At 32.7% G+C, this 21,194-nt stretch overlaps 2 protein-coding genes across 5 annotated transcripts; both read right to left on the bottom strand.

Annotated features, from left to right (window-relative positions):
* Positions 1-3,483: 3,483 nt before the first annotated feature.
* On the bottom strand, positions 3,484-7,436 carry LOC21387229 (serine/arginine-rich splicing factor RS40). 4 transcript variants are annotated; one of them, XM_024162808.1, is made up of 6 exons: positions 7,287-7,436; positions 6,780-6,922; positions 5,218-5,330; positions 4,499-4,728; positions 3,961-4,227; positions 3,484-3,677 (listed from the first exon to the last, which is right to left on the bottom strand). In XM_024162808.1, the coding sequence occupies exons 2-6, from the start codon at positions 6,883-6,885 to the stop codon at positions 3,632-3,634; spliced, it is 762 nt and encodes a 253-aa protein (XP_024018576.1). In that variant the 5' UTR covers positions 6,886-6,922; positions 7,287-7,436; the 3' UTR covers positions 3,484-3,631. The 4 variants fall into 4 exon arrangements, with proteins under 4 accessions (XP_024018576.1, XP_024018578.1, XP_024018579.1 ...); XM_024162810.1 differs by lacking the exon at positions 7,287-7,436 and adding an exon at positions 5,477-5,714 and having other exon boundaries at positions 6,780-6,856; XM_024162811.1 differs by lacking the exons at positions 6,780-6,922; positions 7,287-7,436 and adding exons at positions 5,477-5,714; positions 5,998-6,724.
* An 11,513-nt stretch (positions 7,437-18,949) lies between these two features.
* Positions 18,950-19,819, bottom strand: LOC21387228 (ethylene-responsive transcription factor ERF086). The gene has a single exon (XM_010093786.1). It carries the CDS (start codon positions 19,817-19,819, stop codon positions 18,950-18,952), a length of 870 nt encoding a protein of 289 aa, XP_010092088.1.
* Positions 19,820-21,194: the final 1,375 nt, after the last annotated feature.

Genomic DNA, 21,194 nt, shown 5'->3' with positions numbered 1-21,194 from the left:
TCGGTGCGCCATCTTTTTGCATAAAGCAGGGTCATTAGGGCCCGTTCATTTCGCTGATTCGAGTTTGTAATTTAAGTTGAGATATGATTTTATGTGAGAGCTTTTTACTGTAGCAAAAAAGTTAGATGTGATTGTTTCTGAGAACTTTTTACTGTAGTAAAACTCAAATTTTAAACTCGAATCGGTGAAATAAACGGGGCCATATCTGGTTTGCGAGCAAGTGGTCAATTCATTGGTATGGAATTGAGATAGCATCGAGTAATGATCTCTTTGAGTGGCTTTTAAAATTTCCTTCTGAGTTTAGGATCAATGCACCTGATCGTAATGAATTTATCCTCTTTGGTGCTCTTTGCTGGGATCAAGTTTGGAGGGCAAAAAATTCAATCATCGTTTATTTTATTATTTTAAATTTTAAATTTTAAATTTTTATAGTTAAAATTTTTTATAAAATATTACATTTAATTTTTTTTTTATTACAGTCAAAAATTTTAAGAAAATATAACGTGTGGACTCGAATTAAAAATTTAAAACTCTAAAAAAATATCACATCTCAATTTAAATTAAAAATTTGAATTTATAGTTGCGTTGCATGATAAGATTCTTTCTCAACCGCATGATATGCTGAGATCAATCATGCTCAGGCTCCGAGAGACGTGTGGCTATGTGAATAGGGTGCAGCCCTCTCTCTCTCTCTCTCTCTCTTAGGCGTCATTCTATTGTTCCTCTGGCCCTGTCTTCTGATTTGCAGAGACCGTGCGAGGAGGAGGGTCAGAATTCCTATGTGTTGACGGTGGACGCGGCGTGGAAGGAGGGCAAAAGCGTCAACAGGCGTTGTTTGCTGGAAAGGGGGAGAAGTGATACATCTTCATTGTCTTCAAATTTCTTGTTTCTCCGCTCTTCATGCTGAGCTCTCAGCCATCAAGGAGGCTCTTCAGAGAGGGTGGAAGGAGGTATCAATTTATAGTGACTCCAAGTTAGGGATAGACTGCTTGAACGATATTATTGTCTGGTGGTGCCTTTCATATGTTGATTGTAATCGTAGTTTAGCTTCTAGATTTACTTGTGTTTCCTTCAAGTGGATCTCTAGATCCAGGAACCAAAGTGCTCATAATTTTTGTAATTGGGCTTGGCAGTCTTCAACCTCTGGGTTCATTCCCATTCAGGACTCGGCCCCTGTTGTGGTCACCGCTTGCGTTGTTTGATTGAAGCAAAAAAAAAAAAAAAGAAAAAAAAAAAGGATAGTTTGAGACTCGTGGTAGTAAAAACTATTAACTCAAACCCACTAGCATAAAAAACCAAAAAGACACGGACAAAGGCCCTTTTTTCTTCTTGTTTTCTTTTGTGGCATTTACTTGGTTAGTAAACTAAGGCAAAGTAAACTAATGTGGTTACGGTTTTAATGGAAACTGACTTGTTTTAAGTGATGCTATTTACAAAAATGTCAAATATCTGCGGAATAGAGTAGTAGAAAGCAAAAGCAGTGCCTTGGATTGTGTGATGGAATATTGGGTTGGGGACGGATCAACGAGTCGCGTGGGTTGTTCATTTTATAACGAAACTAAAAAAAAAATTTAAACTTGAATTACAACTTTATTTAAGTTCATATTTTTTTATAAAATTTAAATTTGAACTCGAGTTTAGAGCTAAATTTGAGTTTAAATTTCTCTTTCAACTCTAGTTCATAAACTTAAACTCAAGTTAATGAACAAAAATTTTTTATTCTTAAAAATGTCATAACTTTTTCTTTTTAATTCTGATTGAGATTATTTTTTTTATGCATTCACAACGAAAAGACGAATAAAATCTCACTCATATATCTTATTAAAATTTTTCATCACCATTGAGTTTTTATTAAAATATTATATAAATTTAAATTTAAATTTTAACCCACCTGAACACAAACTCAAAAAAATTCTTAATTTAAATCATAACTTAAATATGTACATCTAAACACAAACTCAAATTATAACTTCAACTCAAATTATAATTTAAACTAAACTCAATATTATCACTCAAATCACCTTAATTTAAAAATATAAAAGAACGATCCCGTGGTGTTTTGGCCTTGCGTGCCTGGACGTGACGCTGTTTCCTGTCGGCTTGCCTATTTGTCTTCTTTTTCCACTTCCGCCATTTTGTTTCATTTTGATTTTTTTTCTGAAATGTTTCATTTTGAATTTTTTTTTCTGAATTATTTCATTTTGAATTTTTTTTCCTGAATTGTTTCATTTTGATTTGATATTCCACGGCTCTATAATTTTTTTTTTTTTTTGGTAGAAGATAATCCGTCCGGCTTATCGCCACTTTTGGTTTTCAATTTATATTTGGAAAACTTGTGTTAGTAGAATGGAAAAAATATCTATTACAACACAAGACAATTACAAAACAATGTTAAAAAAAAAAGATAAAAAAATTACAAAAACTGACATCTTTCTTAGAATTCTATTCTTTTACTGTAATACACTATCTTTTTAATAATAATCTATCAAATTATAAATAATAATTTGTTAAATTTTTAAATAATAATTTATTAAATTTTAAATACTAATCTATTAAATTATGTTCGTCACGGATAAATAGACCCACCGCTCATAATATCTGTCAAATTATCAATAATATTATGTCGAATTACTTCCTCTAAAAAGACAATTTAATAAACTAATGTTGAGACTTAAAAATTCTTAATAATACCATTTTAAGGGATATTTGTTAAAATTTAAAAAAAAAAAAAAAGGATAACAAGAGCAAATATTGCTCAGGCAACACAGTGGATGGAAAGCATGACGAGGAGTTTTCACAATTCCTGCAATTCTCTGTTTTCTTCCCTTTACCCAATTCTTTATTCGATCTAATATTTCTGTTTCCTAATAAATACTTTGATTAGCAGTTTTGAACGCAAGCTACATTTGAAGGTGAACTATATGAATGACGAAGAATATCAAATATAATTTAAAGCTAAAACGAATATTTAAATTTCAAACCATTTGACTTGTGCGTGTTTTCTTAACGTGTACAACTGCATATAAATGACTTCTCAATAAGATATTTTATGTACGCCATTCACAAAGACAGATCCTACGGGCGTTCAAAATTTAAAACCGCATCAAATCTATGAGAAACAATACATGATAATACAATGATATAACGCACTTATAAAAAAAAATGATACAATGCAGTGAACATCCTAGTGGCTATCAAAACAGAACCCAAGAACCCCAAGGGTGGAAATTGACAAAAGTAAACTCGCATTGAGCAAATCCAGAAAAAAATAATATAAAATAAAAGGTCATCCCTTTTTTTCTCAAAAATAAAAGATCATCCCTTATTATTTTATTTTGCATATTTTGCTGGGATTCCGAGAAAAAGACTTTTCAGGGAGGAAACAAATCACGGTATTCACACCAAACAATAGCCAAGTTCAAAAATCAAGAAATCCAATCCTGCAAAACGAATTGAAGCTCCAGAAACAAGACTAGCTACACAGATTAAAAACTTCGTGATTCAAAGGTGCATTAAGATTCAAATTCATCACCTGAGAGTTTAGACTTACCAACAAGTCAAACAAACAAGATTTAGAATGTCAACCGCAGAATATAAAACCTACCAAGCACTACAATAAAACTTTGTCACGCTACATGGACCGTGATTTTTCCCTTGTAAATGGCAGTGGCGACGGGCTGCATTTCAGCAAAACAAGTAGTGTTAAGCTGCCTGTAATTGCAGTGTCTTTATAATTATAGCCAATTTAAGAATCAAATTAAAAAGAGAGTTGTTAATGGGTTCTATTTTCTTTCTGATGTTTCCTCAAGAGAAAAGGGTTTCATTATACGTACTAATAGTTGTATTTCCTTGTTGATCTATATAAACGACTAAGCAAAAGGCGAAACTAACCAAAGAAAAGGATAAAATAAAAAATAAAAAATGACCGCAGAATGCAGAAACAAGTGGCCACTCTCTTACCTGTCATATCTACCATCATCTGGACTTGTAGCTCTATCATAACTGGGACTTCCTCTCGGTTGAGGTCTGGAATTTGGATGAGATCCACGGCCATAGTCAGGACTAGTCCTATCTCTAAGGTGTGGACTACGGGATCGCCCACGGCCACGATCGTAGCCTCTATCAGTAGATATATCACGACCTCTCTGATCAGGACTGTGCCCATTTCTTCTATCGTCATCATCACGAACAGCATATTCAACGGAAATAACTCGATCCATTAACTTGCTGGAATTCAAAAATAGATTAAAAAGTCAAGATTTATATAATTGTCTATAAGATCCATATACTAATAAGAGAAGGCTGAAAGTTGCGCGTTGAAAATAAAACCACAAAAATATTTAAAATTAGGATTTTCTTTAAAAAAAAAAAAAAATTAACAAGCATATTTCAGTTTTGACATCCAAAATAGTGAAGCTGAGGGAAATGAGAAACTATGACCTAATACCTAAACCCTAAACGTAGCTATGTAGAAGAAATTGCAACAGGAAAGTACAACCTCATGTTTGTTCCATCTAGCGCTTTGGTAGCTTCATCCTGCGATTCAAACTGAACGAACGCAAAGTTCCTTCTGATCCTTACATTTAGTATTTTCCCATATTGATCAAAGTGCCTCTCCAAATCTCTTGTCTTAGTATGAACTGGATCAAAATTAATGACAAACAAGGTTTTTGAAGGTTTAGTGTTAGCTGAAGATCTTGAATCTCCAGACCTTCTCCCACGTTCTTGCTGCAAGCCATAAATTGTATGGGATTAAACAATTATAAACTTCATGAAATAATCAAGTTATTGACCCTGAAGAAAAATAAAACTTTTCCTCATCATACATTTTCTACTAAGAGGCATGTCTCAATATGCTTACCCCTAGAATCTATTGTCTGAAAGAATATTAATGAAGATAGACATCATATTACTCTTTTAAATGAGTCAGCTCACTACCGCAGCTGATAGATAAAGCAAGGGGGTCAAGGGGTGGAGGAGATAGTAATCATTGACAAGACAAGATTTCAGATTTCCACAGTATTTGTTTAGGAAACAATTCATGTCTCAGACCTTAAACATGATATTGATTGCTGTTAGTTATGTGTTTGTAGCTAGAGGATAAGGGCGATCACATGATGCTTGAACTGAAGCTAGTTCTAATAGATAATACTACTATCAATTTTTTAAAAAACCAACTACGGGATTGAACACAACAGTAAAAACTTATCCAGTTACCTTAGTCCACTCCACACGAAGTCGACGCCCTTTTCTACCAAATTCTGTCCTGTCAAGTCTTCTAATTGCATACTCAGCATCTCGCTCATCCTCCATATAGACAAAAGCAAATCCTATACGACCAAAAAGTTAAGAAAATAGTGCAGGAAAACCAGTCACCTAAACATTATTTTCTACCAAAAACATTATGGGACGGGCATTCTTAAATATGAGGAAATCTAGACTTCTCAAAATGTACTCATGGGTAGTAACACAACACCTGCCACTGGCTGCAATATCATGATGTTACAATGTTGAAACATGTCGGAAATTGAACACTGAGCAAAAGTCATGAGGAATGAAAAAGCAATGGTCTGAGGGAATGTGGTATGGCGGGACTAGGGCAGATCAGACTAATCTTCTGGGAAAATACAAGAAGATGAAGCTTGGGCACATGCTAGAAAAGAAATGCAGAGAAGCACACCCATCCAAGAGGAACAAGGAAGTTCCAAGTAATCCTGCGCCAAAGAAATTGTTGAGTGTGGGGTTTTACATCGCATAAAAAACCTGTTTCTCTTAAGGGGAGACAATGTATACAGCCATTTAAAAAGAAATATATAGAGAATAACTTATTGACCCTTTTGTAAATTAGCCGAGATACTTTTTCCTATAAACTACTCCATGATTATTTCCATAATCTCTATGTTCAGAAGCAGAGAACACATTAGATATTTTAAATACACTCAAATGCTATGTCCAAGAGAACAAGTTAAAGCTTCTTTAGCATGGATATTCACATACCCTTTCCCACATCTATCAATAAAAGTGGGTGTGGGTTAAAACTTCTGTGAGCAATCCTCCCTAAAACTTCTGTGGGTCAAAACTTCCGAGAGCAATCCTCCCTAAAACGGCAAGTCATCAAATAATCTCTATTTGAAGTACTAGGGATCAATAATCATAAACCAGATCATTGTGGTTATAATTTGCTACTAGGCAGAAGGGTGACAAGGGTCAATAAGTTATGTCTCATATGAGTAAGTTTCAATGGTTGTACACAATATTTTTACTTTCAGAATCCCACTATGACTCAACATAAGATGAAATGCCCATGTTATTAAGCTCCAAAATGTTTCCAAGGCTTTCTGCAATTCTGCGTCATTTTCCCGGAACTTGTACTCTGAATGCTTAGTTGCTGAAGCAATACGGATTTGCAACTCCCTTCATCTGAAACTGAAAGCATCGATCCCAGAAGCTTTGCTAGACAACACGAACTTGAAAACCACCAATCCGTATAATTTGAACAGGGCATATATAAGCTCAAAAACAACCTCTTTCAATTCGGATTTGCAAAGTGTTCAACTTATGGCAGAAACCACAAAAAGAACTTTACAACAGCTCCGAAATCCACAAAGTAACAACTCCATTCAACAAAAACAAGATAACTAAAAACAAATCAACGGCAAATGAAACTTGAGCATCCAATGTGAACACCAGAACAAATAACATTGTCTTTATTAAGTCATAGAGAATTGAATTACTAGTAATGCAGTACCAAAATAACGAAATCATAAAAAATAACTTACCAGACTTCATATCCACCCTCTCAACCTTGCCATATCTCCTAAAAAGCCGCTCCAAGTCGTTCTGGCGCGAGTCAAACTCCAAGTTCCCGCAAAAGATTGGCCTCATTTTCTTCAATCTCTAAAAGGACAAGTCTTCCTCAACCCTTAAAAAACAAATACACAAGAGAGTAATTTCGAATACTATACTTTATCCACACTTTTTCATCGTTGCCCAGAATTTACTCACAGAAAATCATAGGGTTAAAGTCTCTTTATCCCCATTTTTTTCAATTTTCAAACTATTCATAAATTTGCAAATTGCAACTAACCTTACGAAAAAACAAAATTAATCAAATTTGACAAACAGATCAAAAAAGATAATAATTAAGCATTTGATTACCAGAATAAATCGCGTATAACAACAATTAATTTAAGAAAAAAATCAACAGAGAAAAAGAAAGAGGACAGGATAAATCAATTCAAGAAGGGGACCAAGCTAGATCTGTGCAGGAATCCAAGCTTTGTTACCTCAGGATTTCCGAGCGATCGGAAGATCAGAGAAACCCTAGGTCTGGCACTAGCAGGGACTAATCAGAGAAACGCGAATCCCAAGACGGCGCTTGGGCTTTCCTTTTCTTTCTTTCTTTCTCAAGACCAACAAAAGTATTGGAATTAATATAATATATTCGTATGGGTGGTGTTTGGTTGTCGAGTGGGCATACTTCACGCGGGAGAATAACAAGGGCAGGGGCTCCATTTGGCTCACGCCGTCCAAAATGGTTCTGTTTGTTTTGCGGGATTTTTTTTTTCCCGGGGTTTATTTTTCTGATTTCAACTTTTTTTTTCTTAGATTTGAAAACTTTCGATCAGAGTTGAAAAGAAAATGTTATGCGTCTGTTTAGTTCGTTGATTTGAGTTTTTAATTTGAGTTTAAATGTGATTTTATATGAGAGTTTTTTACTATAATAAAAAAATTAGATATGATTGTTTCTGAGAGCTTTTTACTGTAATAAAATTTAAATTCTCAACTCAAATCGATGGAATAAACAAGATTATAATTTTAAAGTTTGAGGTGAAAGAGAGAGAAAAATAAATAAAAGGGATGTTTTTTTATTTTATCATATAGGTTTATCATAATATAGGGGATAGAGTGTGTTTGGTTCAAGGAGTCATTCCATGGTTCGAATCATGGTTCCTGGCTCGATACATTATTTTCTCTCACAAAAAACACACGTAAATCGATAATAGTTCTGAATTATGATTCTGAATCCATCAACCAAACGTCATTTTAAGTAGGGCCGGCAATTTCAGACACGACACGAAAACGACACGAGATAAATGGGTTTAGACCGCACGATTATTAATTGGGTCGTTAACGGGCTAACATGAATAACACGAAAATAAACGGGTTGGATTCGTGCCAGCCCGTTTAATACGCTTAACCTGTTTAGTTATACGGGCCGTAATCGGGCCGACACGACACGACCCGAACCGACCCGTTTATTAATCGATATATATATATATATATTTTTAAGATAAAACCCTAGCTTCTCTAATTCTCTTTCTCTCATTCTCTCTCATTCTCTCACAGCCCGTTTTATTTATATTCTCTTGTTTGCATGAAGGGTGTTTGATAAAAGGGTTAACTTAATTTAGCACTCTAACTTTTAAATAAGTTATGGCATGTTGATAAAATTACAAAATGCCAATGGATTTGTAGATGGACTTGTAGATGGTTGATTACAAAATGCCAATGGATGATTTGTAATGGATAAACCTAAACTTTAAATATGTTTTATGCTTTATGCACTTAAATATGCCAATGGACTTGTAGATGGTTGATTATATTTTATGCACTTAAATTTTCAAATATTTGGTTATGTTTTTAAACTTATTTAAATGTACTTGGTTATGTTTTCAAACTTCTTTAGATGTTTAGTAACTGGTATGTTTTAAAACATATGTCATAAGTGATGTTTTAGATATTTTAATGTGTGTTGGCTATTATGCATGAATTTAACTATAAGTGATAATAAGTAGTCAATTAATATAGTTTTGAATACAATATAAAATTCACTATTTTTGCTAGTTGGGTCATAAACGGGTCATAAACGTGTTTTTTTCGTGTCGGCCCGTCACGGCACGTTTAATAATCGTGTTCGCGGGTCGTGTCGTGTTAACCGTGTTATTAGCGTGTCGTGTTCGTGTTTGGGTTTCTGACACGTTATTAATCGTGTCGTGTTCGTGCTCACTATAATCGTGTCGTGCCGTAATCGTGTCGGCCCGAACACGGCCCGCGAACACGAATTGTCAGCCCTAATTTTAAGGTCTGTTTAGTTTGCTGATTAGAGTTTTTAATTCGATATAATATGTGTCTTTATGTGAGTTTTTTACTATAGCAAAAAAATTAAATGTGACTATTTTTTTAGAATTTTATACTGTAATAAAACTCGAATCGGTGAAATGAACGGAATCTTAGGGGACATTTGGTTTGAGGATTCAAACCATGATTTGAAACATGGTTAATGGTTCACTACAGTGTTTTTTCTCACAAAAAAAATACACGTAAATCGAAAATGGTTCTAATCACATGATTCTAATCCATGAACCAAAATGGTAAGGGGATTCGTACCCTGATTCGAATCATGATTCATGATTCGTTACAGTAGTTTCTTTCATAAAAAATACACGTAAATCGAAAATAGTTCTAATTCATGAACCAAATGTCTCATAAATTTCGCATCAAACACTAATTCCAACTTTGAGCATCATTTGAATTGGAATTTTCAATACAGATTGTTAAATTAAACAAGGAGTTAATTTTTTTTCCCTTCTCAGGATAACTAATTTAGAAAATAAATTTTTCTTTTTTGGGATAACTAATCAGGCTCTCCTCCATTTTAAATGGTTTTTTTTAAGAGAACTATAACGTCGATGTTAAATCCATTTTTAAATAAAAATGTCAATGTCAATCATATTAAATGTTAAAATGATATTGTTAATGTGTTATTATACTTATAATTTATTAATAAAGTTAGTTTAAATGTTATATGCATGTTTTGTCATAATTAGTTTTGAAAATTGTAGAAGCAAATTTCTTATTTTAAAATGCTATGAAAATTATAATATTATGACGATTAAATAAAAAAAAGTAAATACATCAATTAAAAATAATTAAAAATAATCAAATGTAAAAATTTGAAATATGATTACTTTTTCTTTTTTTTTTTTCAAACATGATAATACTAGTATTTTTTACGTGGTACCCACCAGGTGGGGCCCGTCTTTTGGCTATAATGTAATAATTTTTCTTGAGTATGACGAGACTAGGGCCCGTTCACTTTACTGACTCGAGTTTGTAATTTGAGTTGAGATGTGATTTTATGTGAGAGTTTTTTATTGTAGTAAAAAAGTTAAATATGATTGTTTGTGAGAGCTTTTTACTGTAACAAAACTCGAATTCTAAACTCGAATTTATAAAATGAACGGGGCCTAGATTTATATATATATATATATATATATTTTTTTTTTCTTGTACTCCTCTGAGGTAAAAGTATTAAAAATAGTGATATGTTGGTTTATTACAAAGCCGAAAAGTAAAGAACGAGTCGGAATGAGTTTTTATCTGTGGATGATTTGAGTTTTTAATTTAAATTAAGATGTAATTTTATTTAAAAAGTTTTTTTATTGTAATAAAAAATTAAATATAACTATTTTTAAAAAAAATTTACTATAATAAAACTCAAATTTTAAACTCAAATTGATAAAATAAATGAGGCCACAATATTTCTTAAAACCGTATAACCATCTATGTTGATATATAAAATAATTATCAAATAATTGATCTCAACTATTAGGGGCTCATTCATTTCGTCGATTCGAGTTTTATTACAGTAAAAAGCTCTCGTAAACAGTCACATCTAACTTTTTTACTACAGTAAAAAGCTCTCACACAAAATCACATCTCAACTCAAATTACAAACTCGAATCAACGAAGTGAACGGGCTCAAAAACCTCTAGATGATGAAACATTCTAGAACCATATGACCTTCCTTGTCATTATCTCTCATTAAATTGACTACTGTGTAGAAACATTGCTCGTGGCTTTGACTTTCTAATCTCTAAAGGTAAGAAAACAAAAACAAAAAAATTTGATGAAGTCAAAAACGTAGTTGAAATATAACTTGGATTGGGAAAAGCCCCAAACTCACATACATGTGAAAATCGCACACTCCCTCCTTTAAGTAGGAGTGTAGCGCACTCCATATGTCAAATTTTGTATTTCTTTTTGCAATTTCCTTTCATAAAACAATCGTATATGTTAAATAACCAAGATCAAAGTTTAATTTGAAATTTATTAACATTTATTGTAAAAACTTAAATAAATATTTTTCACAATTAATTTAATTATTATTGGGTCTGATAGATCTGGAGGATGTGACATGTCGTAAAAGATCCGTAAGTGCACAAAATTGTAGACAAATAATAAGAGTGAGTACATAGTGTCGATACCACAAGAATTGTGTTTATTCTTATTAAGTACTGAAATTGGTCAACTCTAGAACTATTTGAGTAACCAAAAATAAAATAGAAAAAATAATAAAACAAAATATAAAAGAAAATTTAAATAAATAAAAGGCCTATATGAGAAAATTCTAGATGTTCGATTTTACCTAGCCGTCTATTATGCATTTTCAATGTCAACTTATCACTAATTAATTCTCCTAGTTTATAAGCCAATAACCCAAATTTATTTCAACTCACTCTCCTGGGGTGTCGAGTGAAAAATAATCCCTAAATTTTGATTCCAATATCCCCATTCAAAATCAAGAAAATAAACATTTATTATGCTCTATGGTTCTTCCAAAAAAACTTCAAAAGAATTATAAGTCTCTCAAACTCTATAAAATCCTAGGTTACATTATCCAACAGTCACATTTAAAATCCCCTCTTCTGAGTGTCGGATTTTAAATACTAAATCATAATCTATGGTCAGTAAATTAAAAACATTAAGAGCATGATAATATAAATAAATTGAGTGAAAAATCTCTTAAAATAAATTAAACAATAAAAATACATAATATCAAGCCAAAGCTATATCGTTTCTCCAGATAAAATAAATTAGAACATAATTAAAATAAAAATAGAATAAATCAACCCCAAAATTCCTAGACAGAATTCCCCAAAATTTTCATTTCGGCTCTTCTTTCCGATGGGGCTTTTCTCCAAGTCTCTGCGCGAGGGAATGCTTCCAAGGGGTCTCTCTAATTCTGCTGGTCAAAGGCTATTATTTCCACGCAACACAAAGAAATAGAAAGAACCCAATTTAAGGCGCTGTGCAATTTTAACACGTGGCGGCAGTGGATTGGTGGAGTGCTGAAGCATGGCTAGCGTAGATTGGTGCTGGAGCTGTGGTTTCCAATTTTGAATCGTTGACATATTTGGCATGTTTGAAATTATTCTTATTTTTATTTTTCACATTTTTTTAAAAATAAAAATAATTTTAAAACTATATTTGACACAATTAAAGATAAAAAATAAAAATAAAAATATTTTTTTAAATTTAATATAAAATATGAGATAAATAAAAAATGACTTTTTAATTTATTTATTTTCATTTTTTCACCAACTTTCCTACACATTTGAGGAAACTAAAAGTTATTAAAGGGGAAATAAAATAAACCAAACTAAAAATAAACAATATTAAATAAAATTTCTAGAACTACAATTTCACCAGATTAATGTCATTCGAATTGATTTCACCCTCTAATCGATTAATTGTAATTTTAATTAAATTGTTAGTCAAGTGCACTAAACTCTCTACTTGCCTCTTCCCATAAAACAAGTAGATACATTTATACTAACTATACTCCTATATTCCTATGAAGCATATAGTAGCATAAATTCATTAAGATAAGGCACTCATTATGACTACACATGTAATTATATAGATATATTCATATTCTATATTCACATATATTATCCTGCTATTACGTAAAAATTTAGAATCACTCTTCCATAATCATCAAAATTCCCCTAATTATTAGCCAAGTAATTAGGAGCATTAAATTCTTAAAAAATAGACAATATCAATTAATCAAGTAAAACTCAAATAAGAAAAAATAGGGTTGTACATGGGTTGGGTTAGGACGGAGTAAGATTTTTTCTTATCCCACCTCAAAAGATACAAGTTGCACATATTTAGCCCCAACGATATTAGAAAAATTTTACAATCCAATGATATTTAGGTTGAGTTGGGTTGGGGCGGGGCGGGGTGGGTTGGGTTGGGTGGTCAGGTTCATCATTCAAAGAATCAAAGTTCAATCCAACATTCAAAGTTCATTATCAAATAATATTGATTATCAAATATAAATAATAATAATAATCAAACATAACTTCAATATTTAAAGTTCACCATCAAATAAAAATAATATTGATTAGTCCATCATCAAATACATAGCAATTCAAAGTTCAATCAAACATTAAACACGAAGCAAAGTAGTCCATCCAACATCAAATATAAAACAAACATAAATTAGAGGCTCAATTCAAATCTATCTAAAGCAAGCATTGTAACAGCAGCTATCCTTATCAGTCCACACTCATAGACTCCTTATCAGGCATGTTTGTGCAAGTTGAGTTAAGATATATGGGTTATTATAAATCCAACTCACAAACCGCCTCAAACACCTCATGCCAGACATTTGGTGGGCTGAAAAATAAAAAAGAATACTATAAATTACCTTTTTCAAATTGAATTAGGGTGAAATAGATTAAATTTATAGGTTGTTCAGGTTTATGTACACAGAAAAAAAAATCATCCAAAATCCATCAATAGGGCTAATTGCAATCCTAGATTAAAAATAAATAAATTAATAATCAAAATTACAGCTCACACCCAAAGAAATTAAACAACATTTAAGCACAAATTAAAGAGAGTAAGGGTTAGAAACACTTATGGAAGAAATATCCCATCTTCAAGCTCTCCATCTCTCCTCCATGAAATTGATTCTTTCGGTTGTTAAAAATAAAAATCCTAAACTGAAACTCAAACAAAATCCTATATCAAAACCGCTAGCTCTCTGCTTCGCGGAATGAAGCCCCTTGGCTCCATTAAAGAAGCTCTCTGGTTGGGTTCAAAAGTTCTCTTAGGTCTTGTTTATTTCGCTGATTCGAGTTTAGAATTTGAGTTTTTTTACAGTAAAAAATTCTCACAAATAATCACATCTAATTTTTTTACTACAGTATAAAACTCTCACATAAAATCACATCTCAACTCGAATTCTAAACTCGAATCAGCGAAGTGAACGAAGTTTTTTTTTTGTCCTTTTCTCTCATTCCTCGCACAGCTGGAGCGCATCTCCTGACTAAGACAGACACGCGATGGTGCACTATTGGGTAGATGGAAGTACTGGACGAATGGCACACTGCAACTGGTCGAGCACAAGGGTGTATGGGCGATTCGATGGGCCGTGGAGCAATTGATCAAGGGTGTTGCGGAGAGTGGCAGACAACCACATGACGTGGTGCACGTTGATTGGCCTAACCCTTGTTACTTCATTCGCTTTAATGCGCCTCCGTGGGACGTGGGCTCTCTTGTGTGTTGGATGGTTCTGGGCCTCGATCCGACGACAGATATAGAGATTGTCGCTTCTTTTTACACTCTCGATCAAGGGTGTGGGCTTTGGCGAATTCCAAAGCCGATTTTCTATCTTTTAACTTTTTCTTGATAAATTTAACCCCATTTAAGATTCTACTTTTCAATTAAGCCCTTTCACATATTTTAAATACACAAATAAGGAAAATTAAATTTCTAGGATGGGTAATGCGTTTGAAATTCGTTTCAAAACGTTTTTATTTTTTGTATAAAAATGAAAACGAAAATGTTTTTATTTTCATTTTGGAATCATTTCTGAAAATGTGTTTGGTAGTTTTATTCCGAGATTGATTTCAGTTTAAAAAAAACTGAAATTGTGTTTGGTGGTTTAATTTTTAAAAACATATAATAATATTTAAAATTAAAATATATTAAAAAAATCACAAACTCAGATCAAGATAATATTTTGCAAATAAATTAATTTGCTTTTCGTCAAAGGCTCTCTTGCATTTTCCAATTAATTTGCTTTTCTTTAAAAAAAAAAATCGTTTCTGATTGAAGACAATGGAGATCTTCAGTAGATTAAAGGGGATGAAGACAAATTAAAATCTTCAATGGTTATCTTCTGCATACTAAATGGGGCAATAAATTAATTTACAGACCACAGTAAATTTCGTTATTGATTGACGACAATGGTTTTCTTCTTTCCCATGCGATTAACTGTTCTCCTTCCTTCCCACGACACAACTAAACAACCAAAACCCAAAAAATTTGAAAAAAAAAAAAAAATAAGTAAAAACTCACAAGTTTCAGAAAATCAAATCTAAATCCAACCAGAAAAATCACAAAATTCAAAACAAAAGAAGCAACCATGACCCAAGCTAAAACCAGAAAATCCAAGAGAACAAAATTCCAAAGAGCAAGCTCGTGATGAAGATGAGATCTAGCGAAGAATGTGGCGCGGCGAGGCCAAGATCTGGCGAAGGAGAGGGGCGTTGCGATGGCCACATTTCGTAGAGGAGAGGCGTGGCTAGGCAGAGATTTGGCGAGAAAGAGGGGCTTTGCGACGATGGGAATTAGCAGAGAAAAAGGTGCGGCGAGGCCGAGATCTGGTGTTTGCACCAAGGCAGAAAAAAAATTCAAAGAGAAGAGAGAAAAGGAAAATGAAGAAATGAAAATGGACTTAAACTGTTTTCAGATTTTCAGAAAATGACAAAAATGTTTTTATTTTTAATTTTTAAAAATTATTAGACCAAACACGTTTTGTAAAACCATTTTCATTTTTCATCCTCGAAAATCGTGAAAAATGAAAACAAGAACGGAAACAAATAGGCCCTATGCTTTCTTGAAGGGATGGAGAGAGTTGGGGCGATAGAGAGTATAAAAGATAGAAAATATTTTAGTAATTCTTCATGTTGTTTGGTAGGATAGAGAGAGTTAAAAAAATTAATAATTATTTGTTAAATTACTATATTGTCTATTAAACTATTTGTTAATAATTTATTGAAAGGATAAAACAGTCTTTTAAAGTTAAAATATGATGGATTGCTTAAATCCATCCAATTTGGTGGGTCATGATGGAGACTACATCCCTCCACCTCTCATCTTCTTACTCCTTTCCCTATGACCAAATAATATATGGAGACTCTCTCTCCATCACTCTCCCACCTACAAAACATAGTGCAAATAACCAATAAAATAAAATAAATACAAAACTAAATAAAGTAAAGTGTCATTGTTTTAAATACTACAGTAATTAGGTTTAAATAGGTTTGAATGGGCCTTCCATATATATAATTATGGACTTATCAGGGTGCATATATTGACACTTTTCATTCTACTTTTTATATACCCCATTTTAATAAAATTTGCTATTACCAAATTATCCAATAATAAAAGGGTATTTTATACATTTACCTCTAAACTTGTATGACTTTAGCAATTTACCGTCTAAACTTTCAATTTTGGCATGTTGTCTCCTTAACTTGTAAAATTATTACAATATACCCCATTCTGATAATGATTGTGAAAAATTATTGTCGAAAAAACACATTCGACGAAAATTCTAACATCCCAATTTGAATATAACACAAATCTTTCAATTATTTAACTTTTAGTCCCTTAAATGTAATAAAATGAGGCATATTGAAACAATAATTTTATAAGGCCGGGGGTTAATTATCAAAATTAACAGTTTATGAGACAATTTACTAAACTACAACAAGTTCAGGAACAATTGTGCTAAAAACCCTTTATAACATTACTTTTGTAGACAAAAGTATCTTAAAAAAATACTTATTACACTCCACTTCTTAAAAGAAAAAAAGACTATTACCTTCTAAAAATTATTATGCTCTATTTTTTCCCAAATAAATAGGGACGAAGTTCAATATAAAAGAGTCTCTCCACGAAAAAGCATGTGTTTTTTTCCTTTAAAATTCTTTTTAATAAAGAAAATTTAATCTTAGCAAATTCCAATCTACGAAGTTGGTCAAAAATTTTGACAAAAACCCTTGGCCAGGAATCAGGATTTAAGCTCTAATATGTGCATCTGCGTATTCCAAATTATATAAAGAAAGAGAGAAAAGAAAGAAAGAAAATAAGCCAAATGACAATCTCAATCTATATAGCTTAATACCAATGAGAAATGTTAGCATCATTCTTTCTGTATTTTTTTTGTCACTCAATACATTCACTGTTTGACACATGTACTCTAATAATATAGTGCACCTATAGACGCACCCTATAAGTTATTTAACTAATTGTCATTTTCTCAATTTGTAAATTAAAACCTCATAATTTTGTGTTAATATTTCCAAAATACAAATTTAGATCTTATACTTAGAACAGTTATCACTATTCTTATAAGTTTGGCGAACTATTTGCAACAATATGAACGTTAAGTTCCTTTTTATTTTTATTTTTTTCCTTTTTCATTTTCTTGTTTGGGAAACAAACGAGCTGATCATCAGTGAGTAGTTAATTTGTATCACTGTACATGTCTTCATCTATTTATATACATACATCCCAAAGCACGCATAGAGGTATAAAATATTACTTCATAATTAATTAGACTTTAGCCCTTTGTCGTACAAATATAGCAAACAACTTTGGTCATTATAAATCTCTCCTTTATTCTGTCCATCCATCAATTCTCTCTTTTTCTGTACATTAATTCTTGGAAGTTTTTCGCCCTTTTTCTTTGAAGAGCTTGATATATCACTCCGAACAGCAAATCAGCTCTCACGCTCTGATCTATACGGTTGACCACTTCTCAAACCGTATTAATGTGTGTAAATATGCCTTGAGGAGTGCTTATAAATACGGACTCCACTACAGACTCTCTTTCATATACTAATTTATTTTTTTGACATGTGTCATTCTACTTTTTTTAAACAAACAAACTAATTAACAATGAATCATTTCTTTTAACTATAATTACAAGAGTGCCACTTTCTCTTCAATCTCATAGTTTTTAATGTTGGAACTATTTACAAATACTTATGTTTACTTTTTTTCACTTATTATTTAAAAGATTGAAACCTTATTTTTTCACCTATTATTTACAACATTACAATTCAGTTTTATGTAAACATTGAAAACTCCAAAGCCGATTAATATTAAATTAAAACAAGTATTTTTTTTTACTAATATGTATAAAGAAAACGTTATAATTCATTACTTATATATATACATATACATACATATGTATATGATATATAAATATAATATAATAACATATATATGTAATCGTAACTGTGGTTTTTCTCTTACGTTATATATATATATATTTATATATTATATGACGTAGATATACAAATATATATTTAATCTGTAAACTACGAGCATAATACGTAATATAATTAATTTATACTATATGTATATGTTATATATACATACAAATATACCTTTTTTTGTTCTTTTGAAAGACATAAATATACCTTTTGTTATTGTGATACAACAGATACTTTAAAAAAAAACAAAAACAAAAACAAAAATAAATACGTAATATTATCTCGTAAACAACACGTAAAAAAATAATAGGTGTAAAAAGTATTCCATATGTTTTCCGGCTAAGAAAAAGGTGCACAAAGTAAATGTGACTGTAATTCTAGACTTAGTTCATAAAGTTTGTTTATAGTTAAAAGAATTGACTTGTTATCAAGTTTGTTTATTTTAATAAAGTGGGATGACACACGATAAGAAAATAAACTAACATTTGAAAGAGACTCTGTAATGGAGCCTGTATTTAGCACTTCTCTATGCCTTAGATGCAACGCCTAAAAGATTCCTATTTTTGGACTACTGCGTACCTAGCATTTTGAACAGTACATTCGGGCTATTATAAGCCTCGTTTATTTTACTGATTTAAGTTTAGAATTCGAGTTTTGTTATAGTAAAAAGCTTTCAGAAACAGTCACATCTAATTTTTTTACTACAGTAAAAAACTCTTACATAAAATCACATCTCAACTCAAATTAAAAACTCGAATCAGCGAACTAAACAAGTCAAAATTTGTTTTTTCAAAAAACAAAAATGCAACGCTTACCATTTCTTTTAATACAACACGAGGTCACTTTTTTCAATTGATTTTTCAATTGATAGTCTCACCATCACTTGATGATGACAACAAGGAGCTACTGAAAGTTGGAGGTACCACCACAGAAGAAGAAACCCTAAACCTCTTACTTACCAAACCCTCACAGCTTCTACTACATACACTCACCTCCGGGCTATCCATATTCCACCCCATTATCGGATTCAGCTCCCTAAACCCCTCACCGACGTCCTCCGATCCGTCGGAATCAAACCGCCCGAACCCCGCCAACTCTGCGCTAGAATCGGAGATGCTCGAGGCCTCCCAAGAAGGCGATGAAGACGACATCGTATCCACATGTGAAGGCACGACAATACTAGGCTGCACCGCTAATTTCTCTATGTTAGGCCTCATGTCAATCATGGGGTTTTGGTATTGGTGATGATTATTAGAGTGGTATTTCTTGAAATGGAATATACTCGCGAAAGTGAAGTGATCACTGACCCTACTCTTGGACGTTGACTTGTTATTGATCTCGTTTGACCTAGCCATGATGTTGTGTAGATTTTTGCTCAGCTTGGCCTTCAACGAAGAGAAGCTCATGAGGCTGTGCCGGCCGTCACTTTGGCACGAGACCAACGGGCTCGTATCGGCGCAAACCGGCGGCACTGCAAAGTTGGTCCGGGCATTTTCGCCACGCAGGGCTCGGGCGGCTTCGTCGTAGGCTCTTGCGGCTTCCTCTGGGGTGTCGTATGTCCCCAGCCATAGCCTTACTCGTTGCGACGAGTCCTTAATCTCGGCCACCCATCTCCCAGATGGCCTCTGCCGGACTCCGACAAACCTTCTAGCGGCGGGCCGGCGCGGTTGGTGCGTCGTGGTAGTGGTTACGGTGAATGTTGCCGTTGTTGTGGCTTCTGGCCCTGCCATTATAAATATCGCTGAGAGTTTTTGATATTGAAAACTAGGGCTTAATTCGGTTTGTTTTACCGATTTGTATTGGTAGTGAGAGAAAAGTAGTACAGTTAAAGTAGTAGGATATGAAGAATGTGGTTTGGAATTGGCTCTATATATATATACCACGTATATAAATATATATGTGTGTGCTTGTTTGTTTATGTATGTAATATAAAGCTAAGACTAGGTTGCTTCCCAATAAGTACTGATGAGCGCATAGCATGTAAAGGCATATATATACCATCTTGACTCCTTTATTTATTTATTTATTTTTTGAGAAAACCATTTTTACAATTATGTATGTTGTTTGTTGTTTTCCTATGGACATTTTTCAATACTTACACCGTGTGCATGACGTATTGAAACTTGCTTGCTCTTGGCTTGGTAAAATTTATGCCATTACGCAGGAGTAAAAAATAAAATAAAATAAAATAAAAAGAAGCAAACCATTTTCCCTTTATTTTCAGAAAGTCCTTGTTCAATAAATAGAACGAGAAAACCTTATTACCTATATATTGGACTTCCAAATTGTAGAATTAGGAATTTAGCTGGACTTCCAAATATTCTGACCAAGTTAACAATACAACTAAAACAAGTAAATTAATGTGCAAAAGCATATGTAGGCTTTCTAATTGAAGCATATTAATTAGAAAGCCGTTGCCCAATGAAAGCTTACATTATAGCTGAACAAAACACCAGAGCAATACTGCAAAAGTGCATACAGAAGCCGACAAAAATGAGGCGGTCCGTAGTTTTGTCAGGTTGTAAATGATTGACAGATTTTAGACGTTGTGTAGGAATTTTAAAATCCGGCGGAAAAATTAGTTTAGTGTAATTTTGTATGACGTAGAATTTACCATTGGAATTTTATATGTAGTACTTTGTGGAATGGCATCTGAATTGTGGGCTCCATAACTTTGTACCGTGTCGTTTCTGCTGGTCGTACTTTTCCTGACTGTAATACCCCTCATTTCTCCAAAGAAATCGGTTCATGAACCATATTTTTGTTTGTTAATGAGATTAATGGGTCATTTGTGAAGTTTTGTCCTAGTCTTCTTACGCGGTGGCATTTGGATTACGATATGCTCATCCAAATGCGGCTTCAGATTCCATTATTTTCATTCCTCTTGGGATATAAAAGAGAAATTTGTCCATTAGCTATGAGGAGTTTTATGCAACAAGACATACGTGGAATGACATGTGGCACCCCATAAATATCTTGAACTCAGTTTTAACCAGTCGAGAGTTGTCAAGTAAAGCATGTACTTTTAGTCTAGTACTAAAACTAATATTAAGAGTCTGTTTAGTTTATAAATAATGTGATTAGAATTATTTTTGATTTACGTGT

The sequence above is a fragment of the Morus notabilis genome, unplaced genomic scaffold (genome assembly GCF_000414095.1).
Source record: "Morus notabilis unplaced genomic scaffold, ASM41409v2 Scaffold1658, whole genome shotgun sequence".
In the NCBI taxonomy this organism is placed as follows: domain Eukaryota; kingdom Viridiplantae; phylum Streptophyta; class Magnoliopsida; order Rosales; family Moraceae; genus Morus; species Morus notabilis.
Note: the sequence above shows the minus strand (reverse complement) of the source record. Positions and strands in the feature narration are given on the sequence as shown.

What these genes read in the sequence shown, in the direction of transcription:
- LOC21387228 (XM_010093786.1), bottom strand. Translation starts at nt 19,819, where the DNA reads ATGGCAGGGCCAGAAGCCACAACAACGGCAACATTCACCGTAACCACT.
- LOC21387229 (XM_024162808.1), bottom strand. Translation starts at nt 6,885, where the DNA reads ATGAGGCCAATCTTTTGCGGGAACTTGGAGTTTGACTCGCGCCAGAAC. An exon ending in GAGGGTGGATATGAAGTCTG is followed by an intron (nt 5,331 to 6,779) that starts GTAAGTTATTTT and finishes TTGGTCGTATAG; the next exon opens with GATTTGCTTTTGTCTATATG. An exon ending in TTCGTGTGGAGTGGACTAAG is followed by an intron (nt 4,729 to 5,217) that starts GTAACTGGATAA and finishes TATGGCTTGCAG; the next exon opens with CAAGAACGTGGGAGAAGGTC.